The 20,754-nt window shown below is 36.2% G+C and overlaps 1 protein-coding gene across 1 annotated transcript in view; it reads left to right on the forward strand.

Annotated features, from left to right (window-relative positions):
* The first annotated feature begins 518 nt into the window (after nucleotides 1-518).
* Nucleotides 519-20,754, forward strand: part of adcy6a (adenylate cyclase 6a) — an 83,642-nt gene continuing 63,406 nt past the window's right edge. The window contains exons 1-3 of the mRNA XM_073822547.1: nucleotides 519-679; nucleotides 4,086-4,293; nucleotides 8,382-9,303. Of these exons, the coding sequence (XP_073678648.1) occupies nucleotides 8,383-9,303 (921 nt within the window). The 5' untranslated portion in view covers nucleotides 519-679; nucleotides 4,086-4,293; nucleotide 8,382. The remainder of the gene's footprint in view (nucleotides 680-4,085; nucleotides 4,294-8,381; nucleotides 9,304-20,754) is intronic.

The raw sequence follows: 20,754 nt of genomic DNA on the forward strand, positions 1-20,754 counted from the left end.
TTCCTTATGACTGAAGAAAGAAAGACATGAACATCTTGGATGACAAGGGGGTGAGTACATTATTTGTACATTTTTGTTCAGAAAGTGAACCACTCCTTTAAGGTTTTGTGATCCAGGGTCACATATGTGGGATCCCAAATGCAAGTCCCTTATTTAATAATGTAAATCTTTTTTAATTTAGCTTAAAGAGTGTGCTTGTGGTATGTGGCTTTCAAATAAATGCCATTGGTTTTGTCATTTTGCTATAATGTATAATGTAATGGTAGGATAAGTTTCTAAATATTTGGTCCACCTCTATAGATAGATAGACAGATGTCACCTGTTTGAGAGTCTGCTGTTATGCAGCATGTCCAAGTCTGTGGGTCTGTCTCCATATGAGAGCAGAGGAGGAGGAGGAGGAGGAGGAGGAGGACAGGTGAAAGCAGCTGGCAGTGAGGAGCTGCTTGTTCGCAGGCCTTTAGGGGGAGTGTTGAGACGCGTGGAGACTGAGACTGGCACCGCGTCTGTGTGAAGGGGGAGAGGCTGGGAAACGACGGGAGCACAAGCGAGGCAGAGCTTCACCGTCTGTGGCCCTCTGTCCCCTCGATGCCTGCAAAAAACACATCGCCCTGCCGATAACAAGGACGCGGAGCGATCGAGACGCCGCCGCTGTAGCGCCCGAACCGGAGAGATGTCCACGGTGAGTCAGATCTTTTTCTAGGGTGATCAGTCATGTTTTATGTAGGGCTGCTTTCTAGTGTGCTTTCTGATGGACAAACAAGCGTTTGCCTCGTAGGCTATAGAGGACATTTGGGAAGAGTCGGATGCGTGCGTATAGACGGCTTTATTGCAGCATTAGCTCTGAGTTTTGACATGGCGAAGAAGCAACGGCCAAATGCAACACCCCTCTCTATCCATTCACACCAGTGAGATAGATATTCAAGATTAAACGTCCCGATGGAATACCTTATAGCTCGCACTGCTGATGCCTAAAGGTCGAACGGTCCCGGAGAAAAATGTGAATTAACGTGCAAAACCGCAGCTGCCGGTCTAAATAGATGTCATGCGTGAGGCTTAAGGCATAGGCTTGATGTTCATCTAGTGCGTGTTTGTCTGTGTAAAACAAGGCGATGGTGACTGATGCGTTGGAATGTTTCGCACGTTATGATCTCTATAACGTGTCCACCGCAGATATGCACCGAGCGGACGCGTTCACGGCCTGTAGCGCGCTATAATTCGGCTCTTTGGGTGAAGGACGGGGCAGTATAGCCCACACTTGGCGCTCGGGTGTGACATGCTGTGTTGCACAAGTATCCGCACACTGTTACTGTAACAGCCTCGACACGGTCACTGCTGCGAATATGGTACACGCACCCGCACACACACCGAACACCGAACACACACTCAGTGTTATGTAACGAAACATCTCCAAACGGCCTATGGGAGAAATGCTGCATAGTTCTTCTGGCAACATGAGCCATCGATGAAGCGCTGAAATTATGCAGCATGCATATGTTATGGCGATGGCGAGCAGTCGTTGATGTTTATACGTGCACGCGTCGATGCTTTCTGGCTAAATAGGCGTTTATAAATCTGCTTTATAAATGGAAGCACAGTTTGATTGATGCAGCTGTCCTCCATAAGAGGAAATGGGGATTTAGATTAATAACAAATAGCGCTGAGAACTGATGCGACACTGCTATCTCTATATTTGCATTATGTAACATCAGTGCGCGGCTGTTGAAATGTCGTGCAAATCTCCCGGAGGGAATACAGCACGATATGAGCGCCAGCAAGGATGCACGTTAGAGATACAACCATATAGTATTTGTGCAGTGCTCATCTTTAGAATAGCCTCAGAATAGATTGGTTATAAGAGTTAATATAGCCTATATATTGTGCGTTCTGTCGTTAAAATGAACGATGTTCGGTTCGTGGAGGAATCATTGTTTGAGTTGGAACTTGTCGATGAATCGGTTCTCAGAACCGAGTGATTCGTTCATGAATCGGACTGAATCGTTCCAAAGTGGTTCTTGAGTGAACTTGCTGAATTAGAAGTAGCATACTACCAGTACTCTTACTATTTCTGTCATACTTCATATCGTATTTCTGTTGAGTTGAGAACCAGCGTGGCAAAAAAAAAAAAAAAAAGTTGCTTTAATGGACCGACCTATTCACATTTCTGGTTTTCTCAGAAGTGAAGGTCATAACTGGGTTAAATTAGTAGTAAACGGAAACTAAAACATACAGTCAAACCAAAATTTATTCTGTAACTTTTTTTAACATTTCTCACATAATCACAGTTTAATCGGTATAGTTTAGAATGGTCATAAAATAGAACTCAAGAACTCAAAAGTTAAACGGTGTCAGAACAAATTAATCTTTATATTAACGTTAGATAACTTTGATAGAAAAGTATGTAACAAAACATGCTGAGGTCAAAGTGTCAAATCAAATTTTTATCCACTTTAGTCCACTTTATGAAGACTTTTTGGGTATAATATGTCACAGTTCACTTTATTTTGCTATCCTCACTTACATAAATGAACTATAGTGTCCTGCACCCACTAGTAAAAAAAAAACCTAAAAAAAGTCTAAAAAGAATAATTTTTGGTTTGACTGTATAAGCAAAATTTTTTGCCTTCCTATTTGCTCCAATTGGAAAAGAAAAAAGTTTACCACGTGTGGTAAAATGTAAGTTAGCCTCCTTTAATGAACCCTTTTCACATTTATGAGGGGAAAATATTGTTTATACTGATTAGAAGAGAGAAAGATGTCAACTTTGCCATCATTCCCTCAGTTGTCAGAAACACCAGTTTTGTAAATTTACACTGTAAAAAGTATCTATCTATCTATCTATCTATCTATCTATCTATCTATCTATCTATCTATCTATCTATCTATCTATCTATCTATCTATCTGTTAATACATATGCTAGTAAAGGGTTGAAGACAGACACTAACGAATTCCTGTTTCTCCTTTCAACATCCCCAGTTGGTCCAGGTTCGCAAATGAGAGACAAATATGCTCTGTTTGCTCATTTTTATATTATTTGTTATTAATTTGCATGTTCATTCTGCTGGTTTGGGCCTGCTAGGATCCGTGGATCCATTTAAGATGATCACGTCTTCTTACCCCTGATAATCTGTCATTGTCTGATTAGGCAGGATATACCGGGACTGTTGTTTTCGTATTAAACAAACAATTATCATTAATAGGAAGTGGCATGTCCTGCAATACATTTTGTCCTCTAAATCCAATATGCAGTACTAAAAATGCGAGTCCAAAGTCTTTGAAAAATTAGGCAGTGTGGATTAATGCAAAGTCATAAATTAATGTTAAGCAGTCAGTTGCCCTGGACAACTGTCATTACTTGGAAATATTTGTCCAATGCAAATCAAGTGTTCCAGAGAGCGCTGTAATAATATCTGCTTATGCAGTGATACTTTTCATATGCAGCGTTGGAGTCAATAAAGCTTTATTTGCATGATTCTTAAGATATATTGAGAAAGCCTATAAAGCACTTACAGTACATAAAATACACTAAACAATCAATAAGAGTTAAAAAATTATTAAATTGAAAGAAAGCGACTCATTTAAATGAAGCTTTATTACAATGTACTATTTAAAGTCGAATCTTTAGCAGAATCTCTCATCTGTCCCTCCCTTGCTAGAATAACATTTAGAGACCAGAATATCTAAAAATGCCAAAGATTAAAAGTGAAACTTACATCTAATTGTTTACTTTTAGATGGCATATTAATCATTACTGGTAAGGAAGTACTGCATATATTGATTTAAGAGCTGCGTCTAGTTGATCAGAAATACAGTGACAGTTTAGGGAAATTAACCTGGTGCTTTCCATATTTGTTGCAGACGTTTTTATTGCTTAGTTTATGTGGCGTGTAATTTCAGCCTGTTAAATAGTGTACCTGTCAGGGGAAGGGAATTTTAGACTGTGTGAAAGCATGTACTGCAATAACTCTCTACTAGAAAATGCTGAGTTTTAAATCATCCAACAGTGAAATTGTCCAGATGGATCGATTCCGTTAATGGATTTTATTTGTCTTACGTTGTTTCTATTGGTTGTTTTTTTCGTCAACAGATCCAGACGTTATGAAGATACAGTTGAACAAAGTTTCAGATCTTCAGATCCATCAGGCCAGTCTTCAGTAACTAAACAAAACTGGACTCCCTGATAGACGTCACTCACTTGTCTGAACTCTACATTTTTGCTTTCGCTCATCCACTGCTCTAAATGAGTGTCTCGGACAGCAAGATCAGGGCTGGGGCGAACACCAGAACCCACACAGGTAAAGAGATCCACAAAACATGCTTCAGTTCATCCATATGTTCTGCAATGTGCATGAGTCAATGACATTAAATGCAGTCCTTATGCTTGGTTAAGGGTTAAGCCTGTTTTTATTTGATCAAAAATACACTAAAAATAGCAAAATATTTTAGAATTTGAAATAACTTTTCTTTTCGAATATATATTAAAATTTTATTTATTGATGCAATGTTGAATTTTCAGTATCATTACTCCTGAAATCATTCTAATACGCAGGTTTGCTGATCACAGTTATGCTGAACAAAAAAAATCTGGATTTTGAATGAGTAAAAAGTTAAAAGAACAGCATTTATTTGGATTTCATCTTTTGTATGCATTTGTAGGATTTAAAGGGACTTTATGGGAGGAGACCCCAGTTAAAAAATAAATATACTAAAATGCATTTAAAGTACTTTTACTTCATGCTAAGTATACTACAAATACATCTACATATTACTGTATACATAAAAATACCCTGCAGTTGTACTTTCAGTATACTAAACTGGTATATAATTACCTAATTTTGTACTTTAATTGTGCAGAAGTAGTGCTGAAGTCTAACTAAAGATGTACTTAAGTATATTTGATTGTGCTAAAGTGGAACTATTGCAAGCGTACTTTAGGTACACTTTAAATATTTTGCATTTGAAGACTGATATTATTTAAAAATCATACAATCATCATTAATAGTGACGTTAAAACATATTTTAGGCTTAATATTAAGAAATGTGCATTGTGGACAAGTAGTCCACCAAATAAAGTTTAATTACATTTTTATATCAGTAAGTCTCAAATGAAATGTCAGTAAATATGTTAAAAGACTTGAACTATACATAGTATAAAATAAATCCATTTTTAATTGATTATTTTTACTAGGGGAGTATTAAAATGAATCATGCAACGAGATTTACTAACGTTTGCGCTTGTCAAATTACTGGTATTTGTGCCTTTATTGAACGCCCAAGAAAAGCATGTCTTAAAGCAGGCACTAATTTTCACTGCTCTTAGTGATTGCGCTGGTCGTTCTAGAAATGTGCGCATTGTCAGTAAATCACACATAGAATTTTCCCTAAAACTGGCCCTAAGTCTTCATTGTCCCTTTAATGCATCCTTTCTGAAGAAAAGCATTAATTTCTTTAAAAAATCTTACAGACCCCAACTTTTTGAATGGTAGTGTACATACAGTTGACTTGAATATACCTCATCTTTGATGAGCATGTTTTTAATATCTCAGTTCAAATTAATTTGAATATTTTTGGAATAAAAAAAACAAAACTTTACAATATTGAATTTCATGTAAAGAAAACCTTGTTAGGCAGTTTGGCATAATGTTTTATTATTATTTATAAGAAAAACTGTTTCACTGCTTCCAAATATAAAATGCTTTTGGCTGCTGTCATACGGACTCTTCAAGAAATATTTATGAATGGAACATTTTTGATGTTTGTAAAAGCCCAAAAATCTTTTTATACAGCATATTTAAGAATTTTTTCAAAATAAAATTAAAACCAGGTCCTTTATCGGCAGCATAGAGATGTGTGAAGGACAGAAGGCCATTTCAAACTAAGCAGCTTTTGGTCAGTGTGGCAAATTCACATGACCAATTTTAACAAGTGAAATCTGTGTGAGGATTGTTTTCTCCCTCTTGTCAATTGTGCAGATTCCTGTTGGAATGACTGGATTTCATCCACAAAATAATGATAAATGTGGCTTAGTTCACTCCTGAATTAAAATTTCTCGACAATTTACTCACCCTCACGTCATCCAACATATTCAATTTTTTTAAATCTTCAGTCAAAAAAAAAAGTCAGGTTTTTGATAAACATTCCAGGATTTTTCTCCATATATAGTGGACTTTAATAGGACCCAACAGGTTGAATGTCCAAATTGGAGTTTCAATGCAGCTTCATTTACATTTACATGTACAGTACAGTTTTTCTTTATTATTTAGGTACAACACATTTTAATTTAATCATTATTTAAGTTTATTTGCATGTTTGTAAGCAATGTGCAGTGTTAATGTTCAAACTGTGTATTTACTGGCTGACAACAATAACTATTCTTATTAGGAATAAAACTACCTCGTTTTTGAACTGTGCTGAGCTGTAGTTGAATAGTTAGGCCTGCTACGCTACTGTATTTTAATGCTGGTCATTATGGTGGTACCAAATGTTTTCTCAGTTGGTACTGGGTATAAAAAGTTTGAGAACCACTGCTCTACACGATCCCAGCCGAGGAATAAGGGTCTTGTGTATTGAAACGATCTGCCATTTTCAAGCAAAAAACAAAAATGTATATACTTTTTGACCACAAATGCTCGTCTTGCACAAGGTCTCAGTTCTTCATCTGTGTACTTCCGTTCAAAAAGGTAGGGTAGGGCAAAAAACTCGATCTCAATTTCTCCTCCAGCTTCAAAGCTGTCGGACATTGCTGTTTTGTAAAGGCAGTTTGATTTTCTTTGCACGTTCGCTTTGTAAACACTATATAGTACTTCGGCCTACATCATGTAGGAAAATTCCAACGTGACTACATAATGTGTGCAAGACAAACATTTGTGGTTAAAAAGTTTTTTTTTTTAACCCTTAAATGCATGAATGTTTCGCCAATCACTATTACATATTCGGGTCTTTAGTGACCCGGACCTATATATCCAGCACGGATGGATCTCTTAACTTCTGCAATAGCAAAAAACTCTCTTGATATTTTAAGAACAATTACAGAAGAATAAAATAAAGCATATTTCATTACCTTTTGAAATTTTCAGTTTGAGCAGATGATTTTCAGTTTGATCGCATTCATCCTCAGAATGCACTTCCACCACAGTACATTCAGCATCTGGCTCATATTTCGCAATTTCAACCATAATCTCAAAACTATTGTTTTCAATGAATTCAAATGCAATATTTTGACCACATCCACCATCAAATAACAGTGACATTTATATTTAATTGCATACAGTAATTACTCTGCAGTAAAGCCATTCAAACCGGTGACATTTTTTGCTGATGATATTCTTTTGTTTTATGCCTGCTATAGTTATGAGTGAAACATTTGTCTATCAAACAGTGCCACCTCGAGGAATAAATGTGAATTGCACATATTTAGTTATCAGATATTTAAATTTTTTTGCGCACAAAAATATACTTACACTATTACACAGCTCATGTCTCTAGTGACCCTATACACTTTTTACAAAAAAATAATCAGAAGAGACATTCTTTTATATTTTGTTATTTTTTCTTGTTATATTGTTTAGAATGAATATATTGAGGAATACTAAAAAATTTGATGTCAAACTTGAAAAAATGAAGGAGGGAGAGGGTAGTGAATGACGTCCCGGGTCGCTAAAGACCCGAGGTATGCATTTAAGAGTTAAAGGAACGCTCCACTTTTTTTGGAAATAGGCTCATTCTCCAACTCGAAGCAGGCGCAGTAATATCACGCCGATCACATTGGAAGTTACCTAGCTGGAAACTAATTTTCAGGCACTGCGTGATATTACTGCGCCTGCTGCGTCCATATTACGGCAGCAAACTTCCTTGACTATTACGCCGGAATGGGAGTGTAGTTCCTAATCTTTTCGGCCTAGAAAATCGCAGCTTTAGATTTTCTGCCAGTATTAGTACACGATATAACTATAGAAGAGTCAAGTTTTAAATAGGACACATATCCAAACTCGTTGGTCATTTTTGAACGCGATGCTATTGGTCTCATAGGATTCAATGATCTATGCTAAGCTATGCTAAAAGAGATATCGCCAGAACAGGAGAACGGCTGAATGGATTTCAAAACGGTAAAACTCAACTTATTAACTTGGGGGGAGTTGGAGAATGAGCCTATTTCCAAAAAAAGTGGAGTGTTCCTTCAATTGACCAGTCGTTTCTCTAGATAAGAGCTTAACAAGACCTTGGCTGGGATTCTGTAGAGCTCTTTGAAGCTGCATTGAAACTGCAATTTGGACCTTCAACCCGCTGATCCCCATTGAAGTCCACTATGTGAAGAAAAATTCAGAAATTTTTTCCTCAAAAATCTTAATTTCTTTTCGCATCTCTGACTTTGGTCTTCCTACAGAATGTCCTGGATCAACGGCTTCCTAGTGGCCAGAGTGGATGATCGTAAGACCGCGTGGGGCGAGCGCAATGGCAAGAAGTCCAAGCGCAAGGTTGGGTCCTCTCTCTGCAACCCACGCTACATGAGCTGCCTGCGGGACGTGGAAGCCATGGAGCCTCCTCCCCAACCGCCCCACGCTCAGCCCACCCGGTCCGGAGGAGGTACGGGAGGGGGCAACTTCGGCGTGCGCTGCGGATGGCAGGAAGACCACTACGGGAAAGTGGGGGGTGGGGGGGAGGGGGTGGGTCTTAAATCTGTGGACCTGGGTTTCGAGGACGGCGACGTCAAGGTGCGGAAAGGGGACGGCTCGGGTTGCGACTGCTCCAGCGATGACACAGGCAGCGGCGCGGGTTCGGTGACGGCGGCGGACTGCTGGCAGCGGGTGGTTCGCGTGTTCCAGTCCAAGAAGTTCCAGTCGCGCAAACTGGAGCGTCTCTACCAGCGCTACTTCTTTAGGCTCAACCAGAGCTCGCTCACGATGCTGATGGGCGTCTTAGTGATCGTTTGTGGGGTCATGCTCACCTTCCACTGCATCCATGGACCACCCGACGTGGTCTACGCCTCTGTTCTCTCTGTGGCCATGGCATTGTTCTTGGCGCTGATGGTGGTGTGCAACCGAAACGGGTTCCACCAGGACTACATGTGGATGGTCAGCTACCTTGTGATTGGAGTGCTAATCGTGGTGCAGGTGTTCGGGGTGCTGATGGTGGCCCCCCGCAGTGCCTCCGAGGGGATCTGGTGGTCCGTCTTCTTCATCTACATTATCTACACGCTGCTGCCGGTGCGGATGAGGGCGGCAGTGCTCAGCGGAGGAGTGCTGTCCTCCATACACCTCCTCACCACATGGAGGATCAATCAGGATGATGAGTTCCTCTGGAAACAGGTAGGTCATTTTATCTCAGCTAAGCTTCAGATTTGACTTTTATCTATTTCTTTGTTATATGTGACCCTGGACCACAAAACCAGTCTTAAGTAGCACGGGTATATTTGTAGCAATAGCCAACAATACATTGTATAGGTCAAAATTATAGATTTTTCTTTTATGCCAAAACTCATTAGGATATTAAGTAAAGGTGTTCCATGAAGATATTTTTTACATTTCCTACTGTAAATATATCAATACTTAATTTTTGATTTGTAATATGCATTGCTGAGAACTTCATTTGGACAACTTTAAAGGCGATTTTCTCAATATTTAGATTTTTTTGCACCCTCAGATTCTAGATTTTCAAATAGTTGTATCTCAGCCAAGTATTGTCCTAAAAAACCATACATCAGTGGAATGCTTATTTATTCAGATGATGTATAAATCCCAATTTCAAAAAATTGACTTTTATTACTTGTTTTGTGGTCCAGGGTCAAATATTGCATTATCACTTACTAATGCTTAATAGATTGTTACCATCATACACTGCAATTTTCTTGGATTTTTTGTTTTGTGTCCAACCAAAATATCAAAAAATTCTTAAATCAAGAAGGATTTTCTAGACAAGTAAAAATAAATGTCTTGTTTTCAGAAAAAACAAGTTCAAATTAAGTGAGTTTTGCTTAGAACAAGCAAAATAATCTGCCAATGTGGTAAGCAAATAAATTTTATTTCAAACAGAAAACAAGATTATTTTTCTTACCCCATTGGAAGATTATTTAGCTTGTTTCAAGCAAAAATGCACTTCATTTTGACTTGTTTTTTCTGAAAACATGAATATAATTTTTACTTGTCTAGAAAATCCTTCTTGATTTAAGAATCTTTAGATATTTTGACTGGAAACAAGAGAAAAAGTAAGAAAAGTAGTGTATACTGTCAACTGTTTACTTATGTCATTCCAAACCTGTACGACTTTCTTGCTTTAAGATATTTGAAGTGAAAGGTGTTATGAGAAGTGTTTTTTCTGTCTGTACAATGGAAGTCAGTACAATGGGGCTACGATGAGGTGATTTTCTCAATATTTAGATATTTTTGCACCCTCAGATTCCTGATTTTCAAATAGTTGTATCTTGGCCAAATATTGTCCTATCCTAACAAACCATACATCAATAGAATCATTTATTCACTTATTGGAATTATTTATACACTTGTTTATTCAACTTTCAAAATGTATAAATCTCAATTTCTTTTTTATGACTGGTTTTGTGGTCCAGGGTCACATACTGTATTTGAGTATGATGACTAGGATTGGGAGTGCTTTCTTTGAAAAGTTGCATCCCATTTAAAGCATCACTGCTAGAGTCATAAAAATGCAGATGCATGTGTTTGTCTTGCGTCATTCTTGCACTGTTTTTTTCCAGCGTCCCATTACAAAATGTACCTTTTCAAGTTAAAAATAGTCGAAAAGAAGCTGATTTCTGTACCATTCTGTTGCTCACAAGAACACGTTTAATATAAAAGCCAAGAAATGTGAATTGTCTAGGGCTTCTAGTTAAGGGGTCAATGACATCATCTTTTAGTCATTTATTTAAAATGCAACACAATGATTTTTTGAAGTTTCTGAATTGAAATGAAAAATATACTTGTATCATTATAAAGCCTGTTTAGAAGAAAAGACAACTTGAAACTAAAATCCTATTAATTAATTAGTTATATTGTTAAGTCTTTTATTGTTGCTATTATTTCTTTTTAAATCAAAGCCACTTGGTCCAGGCAACATTTTGACTCTTGCAGATGAAAAACAAAACAGGAAATGATGTCAAAAACGTTCCCCCTGCAGACTTATGACTGTGCGTCAAGGTCAGTAAGTCTTTAAAATATTAGATCATTTGATGGAAAGGTTAAGGGTTTAAAATGAAGTGTTGTGCATCTCCTCAGAGATGAAATATTTATGAATTAGTACTTAGAAATATAAAGATACTTTTTAACCTTAAATATTACACAATTAAAATAAATGTATGCATACATGTATGTTTAAACTAGATTTAACTAGTTTTTCCTTTTCTTTATCATGGACAGTCTTACTTGTCATTGACCCCAAGACTGATTAGTTGACTATTTAGTTTACTAGTTGTTAGTTGCTTTAATAAAAAATGTAAATATGCAGTATGTAGGGATATGCATATTCTTAATCAGAATCAGAACCATTACATTCTTTCATAGGGCCCTATGAAATCTGTTGTATTTTTTCCAAAATTCAGTTTTAATATTTTTAGACCTTGTTTTAATAGTTAAATAAAAAATATCAATCAAATTGCATGTCTAATTAATTTGAATTATGAAAACTTACACATTTGAAAAGCAATTTGTTAAAAGCTAAGCAAATAAAAATATTTTTAAGGCCTATGAAAAACATTTTATTATTTTTTTATGTTTAATTTTTTTTTTTATTCTTTAATGTTTTTTTCTTTTTTACTAAATTATGTTTCTATTAATTTTCTGGATTCCATTTGAATGGTTTTATTACATTTGAATACTCAAAAGCACCTTTAATTAATTTTTTTTTTTTTAAATATTTAGTTATTTATTAAATTTTTAATTAATTTCAGAAAAAATATTTTTTTCTAGACTTTGTTTTAATAGTTAGATTAAAAAATACCAATCGAAAGCATGTCTAATTAATTTGAATTATGAAACTTACTCATTTGAAAAGCAATTTGTTAAAAGTTAAACAAAAAATAAATTTTTAAGGCTGTGAAATACATTTAATTTTTATTTTTTATGTTTTCTTTTTTTTTTTTACCAAATTATATATTTTCCATTAATTTTCTGGATTGCATTTTAATGGTTTTATTACATTTGAATACTCAAAAGCATCTCTAATTAATTTATTTTAATAAAATGTGTATTTATTTAATTTATTTCAGAAAAACTGTTGTGTATTTAAATTTTTCTAGACTTTGTTTTAATAGATTAAAAATATCAATCAAAAAGCATGTCTAATTAATTTAAATGATGAAACTTACACATTTGAAAAGCAATTTGTTAAAAGTTAAACAAAAAAAATGGAAGGCCTATGAAATACATTTTATTTTAATTTTTTTATGTTTATTTTTTTTTTTAACCAAACTATATGTTTTCCATAAATTTTCTGGATTCCATTTTAATGGTTTTATTACAGTTGAATACTCAAAAGCATCACTAATTAATTAATTTTATTTTAAAATATTTATTTATTTATTTATTCCATTTAATTTATTTCAGAAAAACTGTGTTGTGTATTTAAATTTTGTCTGGTAAATAAATTCTGGTAAACATTTTTTCTGGTAAATATTCCTTGAAAATATTGATAGTAGTAGTACTACTACTGTCATTAGTTACATCAAGTAATATATTTCTGTCACAATTTCTTCAAGTTAAACCGAACTTTTATTTTGACAGGTATGATATGAGGATAGCTTTTCTCAAAAGAAATGGTGAAATGCTCATGAAATGTCTCTCAGAGCAATTCTAGAGATCATATTGATGTTCATGTACCCACACACAGCGAATATGACCGCTTTAGTATGTGTGTCGAAACCAAAACCATCTGCGCCATTCAGAGCACTTTCATTATTTCAACATAGATGACTGTATTAGTTATTTAGGGTTTGATTTATGTTTAATGAGGCTTGACTACCTACACTTGTTTATAATTATGCTTCTGTTCTCATATCTGTATTTACTGCCCTTGACCTGGATGTGTTTAAGTGTAAAGACATGCTATACTGTAGAGCATCAATTATGCAAACACTCAGAATTGAATTCCACAAAGGCAATCAGTCACCTGATCATATGTACACTTCCACCCACAGCGCTGACATTCGTGAGTTTGTTTGAGTTGCTGTTAGTGTCTTTGCTGCATTAGCATGATTGAAAGGCAATCCTAGAATGGATGTGCCTTAGTATCTATTAGTCAGAGTTGCCATTTGGTTTTGCATACTTAAATGTGGTCCACAACATAAAATAGTTGCAGCGCCATTTTGAATACACTTTTGTGTTTGTCTGCTAGTAATGATTTCTTGTCAGTGCTTTGTGTTATTTTATCAGTTAATTGGTAACCTGTTGCTGAGGTAGCCATTCATTTAATGAATGGATTCTGTCAAAGCGGAGATAGGGCATGGCAGGAGTCAGTGTGACTGGTCAACATCATGTGAACACACTCAACCTATAAAAGGTGCAGCTTTCATGGTATTGACTCAATATGGTTAACAATCTGTGGATGATCGATGGCTGTAAAAGTCATTTTAGAAGAATGCAGAATAAACAAAAAGGACTTTTCAGTATGTATTTGTGAGTATTGTAAGCATTGTAAGTTTAAGTACACTGAAAAGACCATTGATGCCAATGGTTTGTAAGATCTACTTGAGTTTTGAAGCTTTTGGGAAACGCAGCCAAGGATGGCCGATGACTGATATAATGTGGATGATGACAGATGAGATGTATATACAGTGCCTTGCGAAATTATTCATACCCCTTCATTTTTTTTCACATTTTGTTATGTTGCTGCCTTATGTTAAACTACTTTAAATTACTTTTTTCCCACATCAATCTACACGCCCTACTCCATAATGGCAAAGCAAAAAATAGGTTTTTAACATTTGTGCAAATTTATTAAAAATAAAAAACTGAAAAGATCCCTTTGCATAAGTATTCATACCCTTTTCTGGGACACTCGAAATTTAGCTCAGGGGCATTCATATTGCTTCTAGATGTTACTACACTTTGAGTGGAGTTCAACTGTGGCAAATTCATTTGAATGAGTATGATTTAGAAAGGCACACACCTCTCAGAAAAGGTCTAACAGCTGAAAATGCATATCAGAGCAAAAACCAAGTCCTGAGCTCAAGATAACTGCCTGTAGAGCTCAGTGACAGACTTGCGTTAAGGCAATGATCTAGGGAAGAGTTCAGAAAAAAATCTGCTGCATTGAAGGTTCACAGAAGTATTATCCATAATGGAAGACGATTGGAACAACTAGGACTCTAGAAAATGTCTGCCAGCCCCCATCCAAGCTGACAGAGCTTGAGAGGTGAAAAGGTGAGGCAAAGAATGGCAGATAATTGTCAGAAGCAGATGTGCAGAGCTTGTCACATCATACCCAAAAAGACTTGAGGCTGTAAAGGTGCTTCAACTATGTACTGAGTTAAGGGTATGAATACTTATGCAATGTACTTATTTCAGTGTTTTATTTTTAATAAATTTGTAAAATTTGCAAATCTGGTTTTTGCTTTGTCATTATTATGGTGTATGGAGTGTAAATTGATGTGGGGAACAAACAAATTTAAAGCAGTTTAACATAATGCTGCAACAAAACAAAACGTGAAAAAGGCGCTGGAGCAATGGCTGCCCACTGTGTGTGTGTTTGTTCACTTCTCACTGCTGTGTGTGCACTTGAATGGGTTAAATGCAGAGCACCAATTTCAAGTGTGGGTCAGTCATAATCGTGTTAAATAATCGTGATTATGATTTTTGCCAAAATCGAGCAGCCCTATGATACATTTTAATAAGTTGTGCTGTTTCTATCAACACACCTTCTGATGTTCATTCGTGTTTATTTTGTGCTACAACTAGTAGTAAATCAAAAGAGATGTTCGGCTCACTTGCTGCTTGAGCCAAAGTGCTACAGTGTTTTGTCACACCACATATGACTTTTTCTTTCAGGAAAATACAAAGTTATATAAATATATTTTCTGATTTATCCAAGCTTTATAATGGCAGTGAATGGGTGTCAAAACTGTTGTACACACATTCACAAGAGAGTGGCGTTCCAGCAGATGATGTAGGACGTAGGCATAGCGTAAGCTCTGGTGAGAAGTGACGAACGTGAAAGAACAGAGAAGAGAGGAAACCAAAACACTGTTTATGAATTAGAAGTACAAATGAGGGTTTGTAATGATAAATATTGGAGAATTTATTTTCGATGTAAGCTAAGACTGGTTTTCCTTTAATGTAAACCAAAAATGGTTCTTATGTGACTAGCATATTCTCACTGCCTACGTCTTACGTCTTCTGCTGAAACACCACTCTCTCATGTAGAGGCGTACAACAGTTTGCAGAAACTAGAGATTATAACTAGAGATTTACAGTTTATAAAGTTGTAAATATGGATATTTTCTTACACAAATGCACCGATTTGCTTCAGAACGCCTTCATTAACCCCCTGGAGCCATGTGGAGTACTTTTTATGATGGATGGATGCACTTTATTGGAATTCAAAAACTCAACAGCCATTCACTGCCATTATAAAGACTGGAAGAGCCGGGGTATTTTTTATATAACTCCGATTGTATTCGTCTGAAAGAAGAAAGTCATATACATCAAGGATGGCTTGAGGGTAAGTCAATCATGGGGTTATTTTCATTTTTGGATAAACCATCACTTTCAACTGAAAACAGCATAGACTAAACTAGTGATATTGTGTTTACCTGTTGTACTTTGTCCATGTTGTGTGCATGAACGTTAATGGTTTTGGCCCTCCAATTGGCTTTTTCAAACAAAAAGTATTTTTTTTACCACACAAAAAGTGACGTTTTATGGTCTCCAGTCCAAATGTTTTTTTGCTTGTGAATCATTTTGCATTTTCTGAATTGCTTGTCTTTGGAAGGCATGTCATTTGAAATGATCAAACTGGCTTACAGCTAAAAATGTTTATAAATTTTGTCTGAACAGGCCTTTGGTGCTCCTGTGTGTGCTGTATTTGTTAGTATTAGCATGTATCATCTGTACAGCCTATGTAGTGCTAGCATGTCTGAAAGCGCTGTGCCAGGCTTTGGCTGCGCTATCTGTGGCCGCAGTGTGTTGTTGTGAGTCAAGCCAAGGACCTCGGGGGTAGGATGAAGGTCAGGCAGCGTGGCTGAATGTGCCGCCCCGGCAGAGGAGATCCTTTTCTCTTCTTGCGCTCCTCCCATGAAAATATCAGCATCATGTTAAGCGCTGTCACCCAGGCCTCTGTGCTCCCACACAAGGGACGCTTTGTACTTCTCCAGGGTGTGTGTATGTGTGTATTTGTGTGTGTATGTGTGTGAGGATTTTTCGGGGACAGGAGGAGGTCGGCGTGTACGAAGGGAGGGAGGATGAGGTCTTGACCTGCGGGTAGTTGGAGAGTAGTTGGAGAGAATGGGAACAGGAGGTCACTTCATTATAAACAATCAGGAAGACAAAGCAGAACGCTTTGAACGCTTGGTCCCATTAATGCAGGAAGGAACGCTTGTTTACGACACATTTCCATCTTTTAATTAAAGGGGTAGCAGATTTCTTAGTACACTAGCTTGGTTATTTGCATTCGTTTTTAATGTTTGCAGTATTTATCAGAAGTTGAACATTTCAAGTCAACACATATGTGATCCTGGACCAAAAAAACAGTCTTAAGTAGCACGGTATATATTTAGAGCAATAGGCAGCAATACATTGTATTGGTCAAAATTATTGATTTTTCTTTTATGCCAAAAATCATTAGGATATTAAGTAAAGATCATGTCCATTAACATATTTTGTGAATTGTCTACTGTTAATATATCACAACTTAATTTTTGATTAGTAATATGTATTGCTAAGAACTAATTGGTTTTCTCAGATTTTCGAATAGTTGCATCATGACCAAATATTGTCCTCTCCTAACATTAACAATATTGGAAAGCTTATTTATTCAGCTTTCAGATGATCTATAAATCTCAATTTAAACAAATGGACCCTTATGACTGGTTTTGTGGTCCAGGGTCACATATTAAAATGACAAGAGAGGATCATGGATTGTACAAAGAATAGTTTTGGTTCTGCTCAATTGATTAACACCAAATATAATTTAAACTTAGCCCTGTGTTTATAAAAACAAACAAAATATGTGCTAACAGCCATGAACTTACAATAGTCAATGGGGCAATACTAAAGGAGTGAGTCATTTCTGTAAACAGGCTCTTTTGTTAGTTTTTCTGAGGTAAAGAGTCTAAATAGTTTTCTGTGCTAATCTCTACAGTTTAGCTTGTATTTTATTAACTATAATTCTTCAAGGTTTTGATATGCATTGGCCTTGTAGTTTTTTTAAACCATCAAGATTTTGAGTAGTTGACCATGTGATGTTTAGACTCCATAAGCTCCAAAACACGTTTTCTTATTTTTTGTTTCGAGTTCATGGAGGACAAACACGAGAAAACACAAGATGAGTTTTTCTGAATATATCATATCTCTGGGACTAAATGATGTAGGGCCTTGAAAATTAGGATTTATTAACAACTAGAATCTAAAATCATATTGTGATATCTTTAATACTTTTTGAGTTATAGGCACGCGAACATTGGAAAAAGAATAGTTGTGGCACACAGACAGGTACGTTCAATGCAGTTGTCTAGACAGACAAAATGACATACGTTTCCAGTTTCAACATTATTTGTTCTTCTGACATTCCTCTTTGAAAGAAAATACATTTTGTTAAGTTTGTTAAGATTAAAAAGTTTGTTAAGACGGAATATCTAAAAGAACATTAAAATATCTTCAATACTTGAATTACAGGCATGCAAACTTTGGAGAAAAACTTGCGAAAGTGATGTTTCCCCATTTTTGAATGGTCGCCATTGGCACATAATGCAACAAAGATTGCTAAAGTCACAATCTCTGTGTAAAAATAACATTATGATGCTGCCATCTTTTTTTTTTTTCATTTTTACAGCCCTGTAATTAATGGAAGCCCATTTCCGCCAGTGAATAAAAAAAAATAGTTATTGCAACTTATCACACAATTCTGACTGTTTTTCTCAGAATTGCGTGATACAAACTCACAATTTCTGACTTTTTTTCTCAGAATTGTGAGATATAAACTTCAATTCTGAAAAAAGAAGTCAGAACTGAGTGATATTAACTCACAATTGTGAATTATTAAGTCAGAATTGTGAAATACAAACATATTAGTATTAATAGAACATATCAGTCTTTTTTTCTACTCAAAACTGGACTTTATAACTTGTAATTGCGAGTTTATATTTCACAATTTTGAGAAAAAAAGTCTGAATTGTTTATATCTCACAATTCTGACTTTATTTCCAGTTATTCTGACTTTATAACTCGCACTTGTGCATCTATATCTCACAGTTCTGAGAAAAAGGTCAGAATTGTGAGATGTAAACTCGCAATTGCAAGAAAAAAAGGTCAGAATTGTGAGATAAAAAGTCGCAGTTATCTTTTTTATTTTTTATTCAGTGGCGGAAATGGGCTTCCATAGTAACCTGACTCTGAATATTGCCAAATTTGCATTGCCACTTTACCTTCCTCTACAAAATAATGGATTACTCAGTAAATATTCATCAATGACATTGAAAATTTTGGCTTTCATTACTATACATGTTTATCTTTTGAGCTGGGGACCTCTGGTTGAGTTGACTCAGAATAACCCTATAATGTTTTTAGATAAAAAAAAAAAAATGTTGAATCAAGAGGTTCTCCATTAAAATGATCAAGAAGTTCATTTGTGGAGAAATGTTTCATACTAAATGTAAAAATTTAAATAACTTGTATGTATGATAAATCCTGGTGTTAGATAAGAAAGAAACTCACTCACTTAGTTCTCAAAATACCTTATATGATTTTTCTTACCTGAATGGCTACAAGGAAGTGTTTAAATAGGCAATGATAAATTCCCAATAAAATGTGTCATGTAAATCTGAAACTACCACCTTGTTCCTTCATAAATCCTTTCAACGTGACCTTTGTTGTCAGTCATTTTTTTAGGAAGAGCGAGCGAGCTGATGACACGTGCACTTATCTCTAATAGGCTGAAGCGGGTCTGTGTGTAGATTTCTCAGAAAGCTGCAGTGTTATACAGGCCAATTTATCCTGCAGTGTGGACACTGCATCCAGGCATTTCCCCTTTCCTCTGTGACTCATTAAACCAGCACACCATCCCTGCTGGTTCTGCTGGTGTGTGTCTGAGTATGCCTGCCCTCAATAATCTGCGTGATCTGAGACGTACCGTCACTTTGCAGACTCTGAGAGGACTTAAAACTGACCACAAGAATTACAACTGGGTGTTGTTCATACCACGCCATAGATAGGTCCTATTTATAGAACAATTCATATAGTCGTAAAGCTATTTTTAAGCTGTGCACATGCACACTGTTTTGCTCATTCGCTCTCGTACAGATTAATTGTAGTACATTGCTGCAGAAGGGGTGTTTGGATTCTAGGCCGATGACTCAGAAATCTAGTTTCAAGTCTTATGTTAGCGGGGACGTTTCCCACGTTAAGGCACAGTGTTTCACGCCTTGTTTGCTGCTTTGTTCTGTCTATACATATGTGCGTATTTGCATGCGTGTGTGTTCGTGCCAGCTGAACAATGTTTTTGAGTGGGTGTGTGTGATCTTGAATCCATTAGTCTTTTTTTAAAGGGATAGCTAACTTAAAAATACAAATTCAAAGTCAAAGTCTGTAAGCAATGTCTTACGTTTCATGAGAAAATCATTATTTTGCCTTACGAAACATAAAAAGAAAAATATGCAATATAATACCTTATAGAAAGTAGTGCTTATATTTTTCTAAATACTGCAATGTACTGTCTGAATGGACTGTGTATGGCTGATGAAGACAAAATTGACAAGACACTACGTTTTTGTCTTTAAATGCTTTTATGAGTTTACATTGCATTGTAACACATTTCATAAACAGTCTCTCACAAAATTGAGTATACCTCTCGCATTTCAGCAACCATTTTACTATATCTCCTCAAGAGATAATACTAAAGAAATGAGTAGTCAGTGTGCAGCTTGTATAGCAGTATAGATTTATTGTCCCCTGAAAATAACATAAACATCAAAATAGCTGGCAACAAAAGTGAGTACACCCCTAAGTGATAACAGCAGTGTTGTTTAACCATGCAAAGCCACATGTCCTATTCATCATGTTTATGTTTTTGTCTGCTTGACAGGACCATACAAAGTTGTGTATCTTGTATTAGAGCAGTTAAAATGAGGTGCTTTAAGTACAATTCTCTCATACTGACCACTGGATGTTCAACATGGCACCTCATGGCAAAGAACTCTCTGGGGATTTGAGAATTAGAATTGTTGCTCTCCACTAAGATGGCCAAGGCTATTAGAGGTTCAGTAACACCCTGAAACTGAGTTACACTACAATGGTCAGGGTCATACAGAGGTTTTCCAAGATGGGGTCCATTCGGAACAGGCCTCGCAAGAGTCAATCAACAAAGTTGAGCACTCGTTCTGTGCATCAGGTGCACAACCTGGCATCAACAGATGCATGAGTGCTGCCAGCATTGCTTTAAAGGTTGCAGAAGTTAAAGGTCAGCTTGTCAGGGCTCAGATCATATGCAGCACACTGCAACAAGTCGGTTTGCATAGGTGTCGTCCCAGAAGGAAGCCTCATCTGAAGCTGGCTCACAAGAAAGCCTGCAAACAGTTTGCTGAAGACAACCAGTCCAAGAGC

The sequence above is a fragment of the Garra rufa genome, chromosome 18, assembly GCF_049309525.1.
Source record: "Garra rufa chromosome 18, GarRuf1.0, whole genome shotgun sequence".
Taxonomy (NCBI): Eukaryota; Metazoa; Chordata; class Actinopteri; order Cypriniformes; family Cyprinidae; genus Garra; species Garra rufa.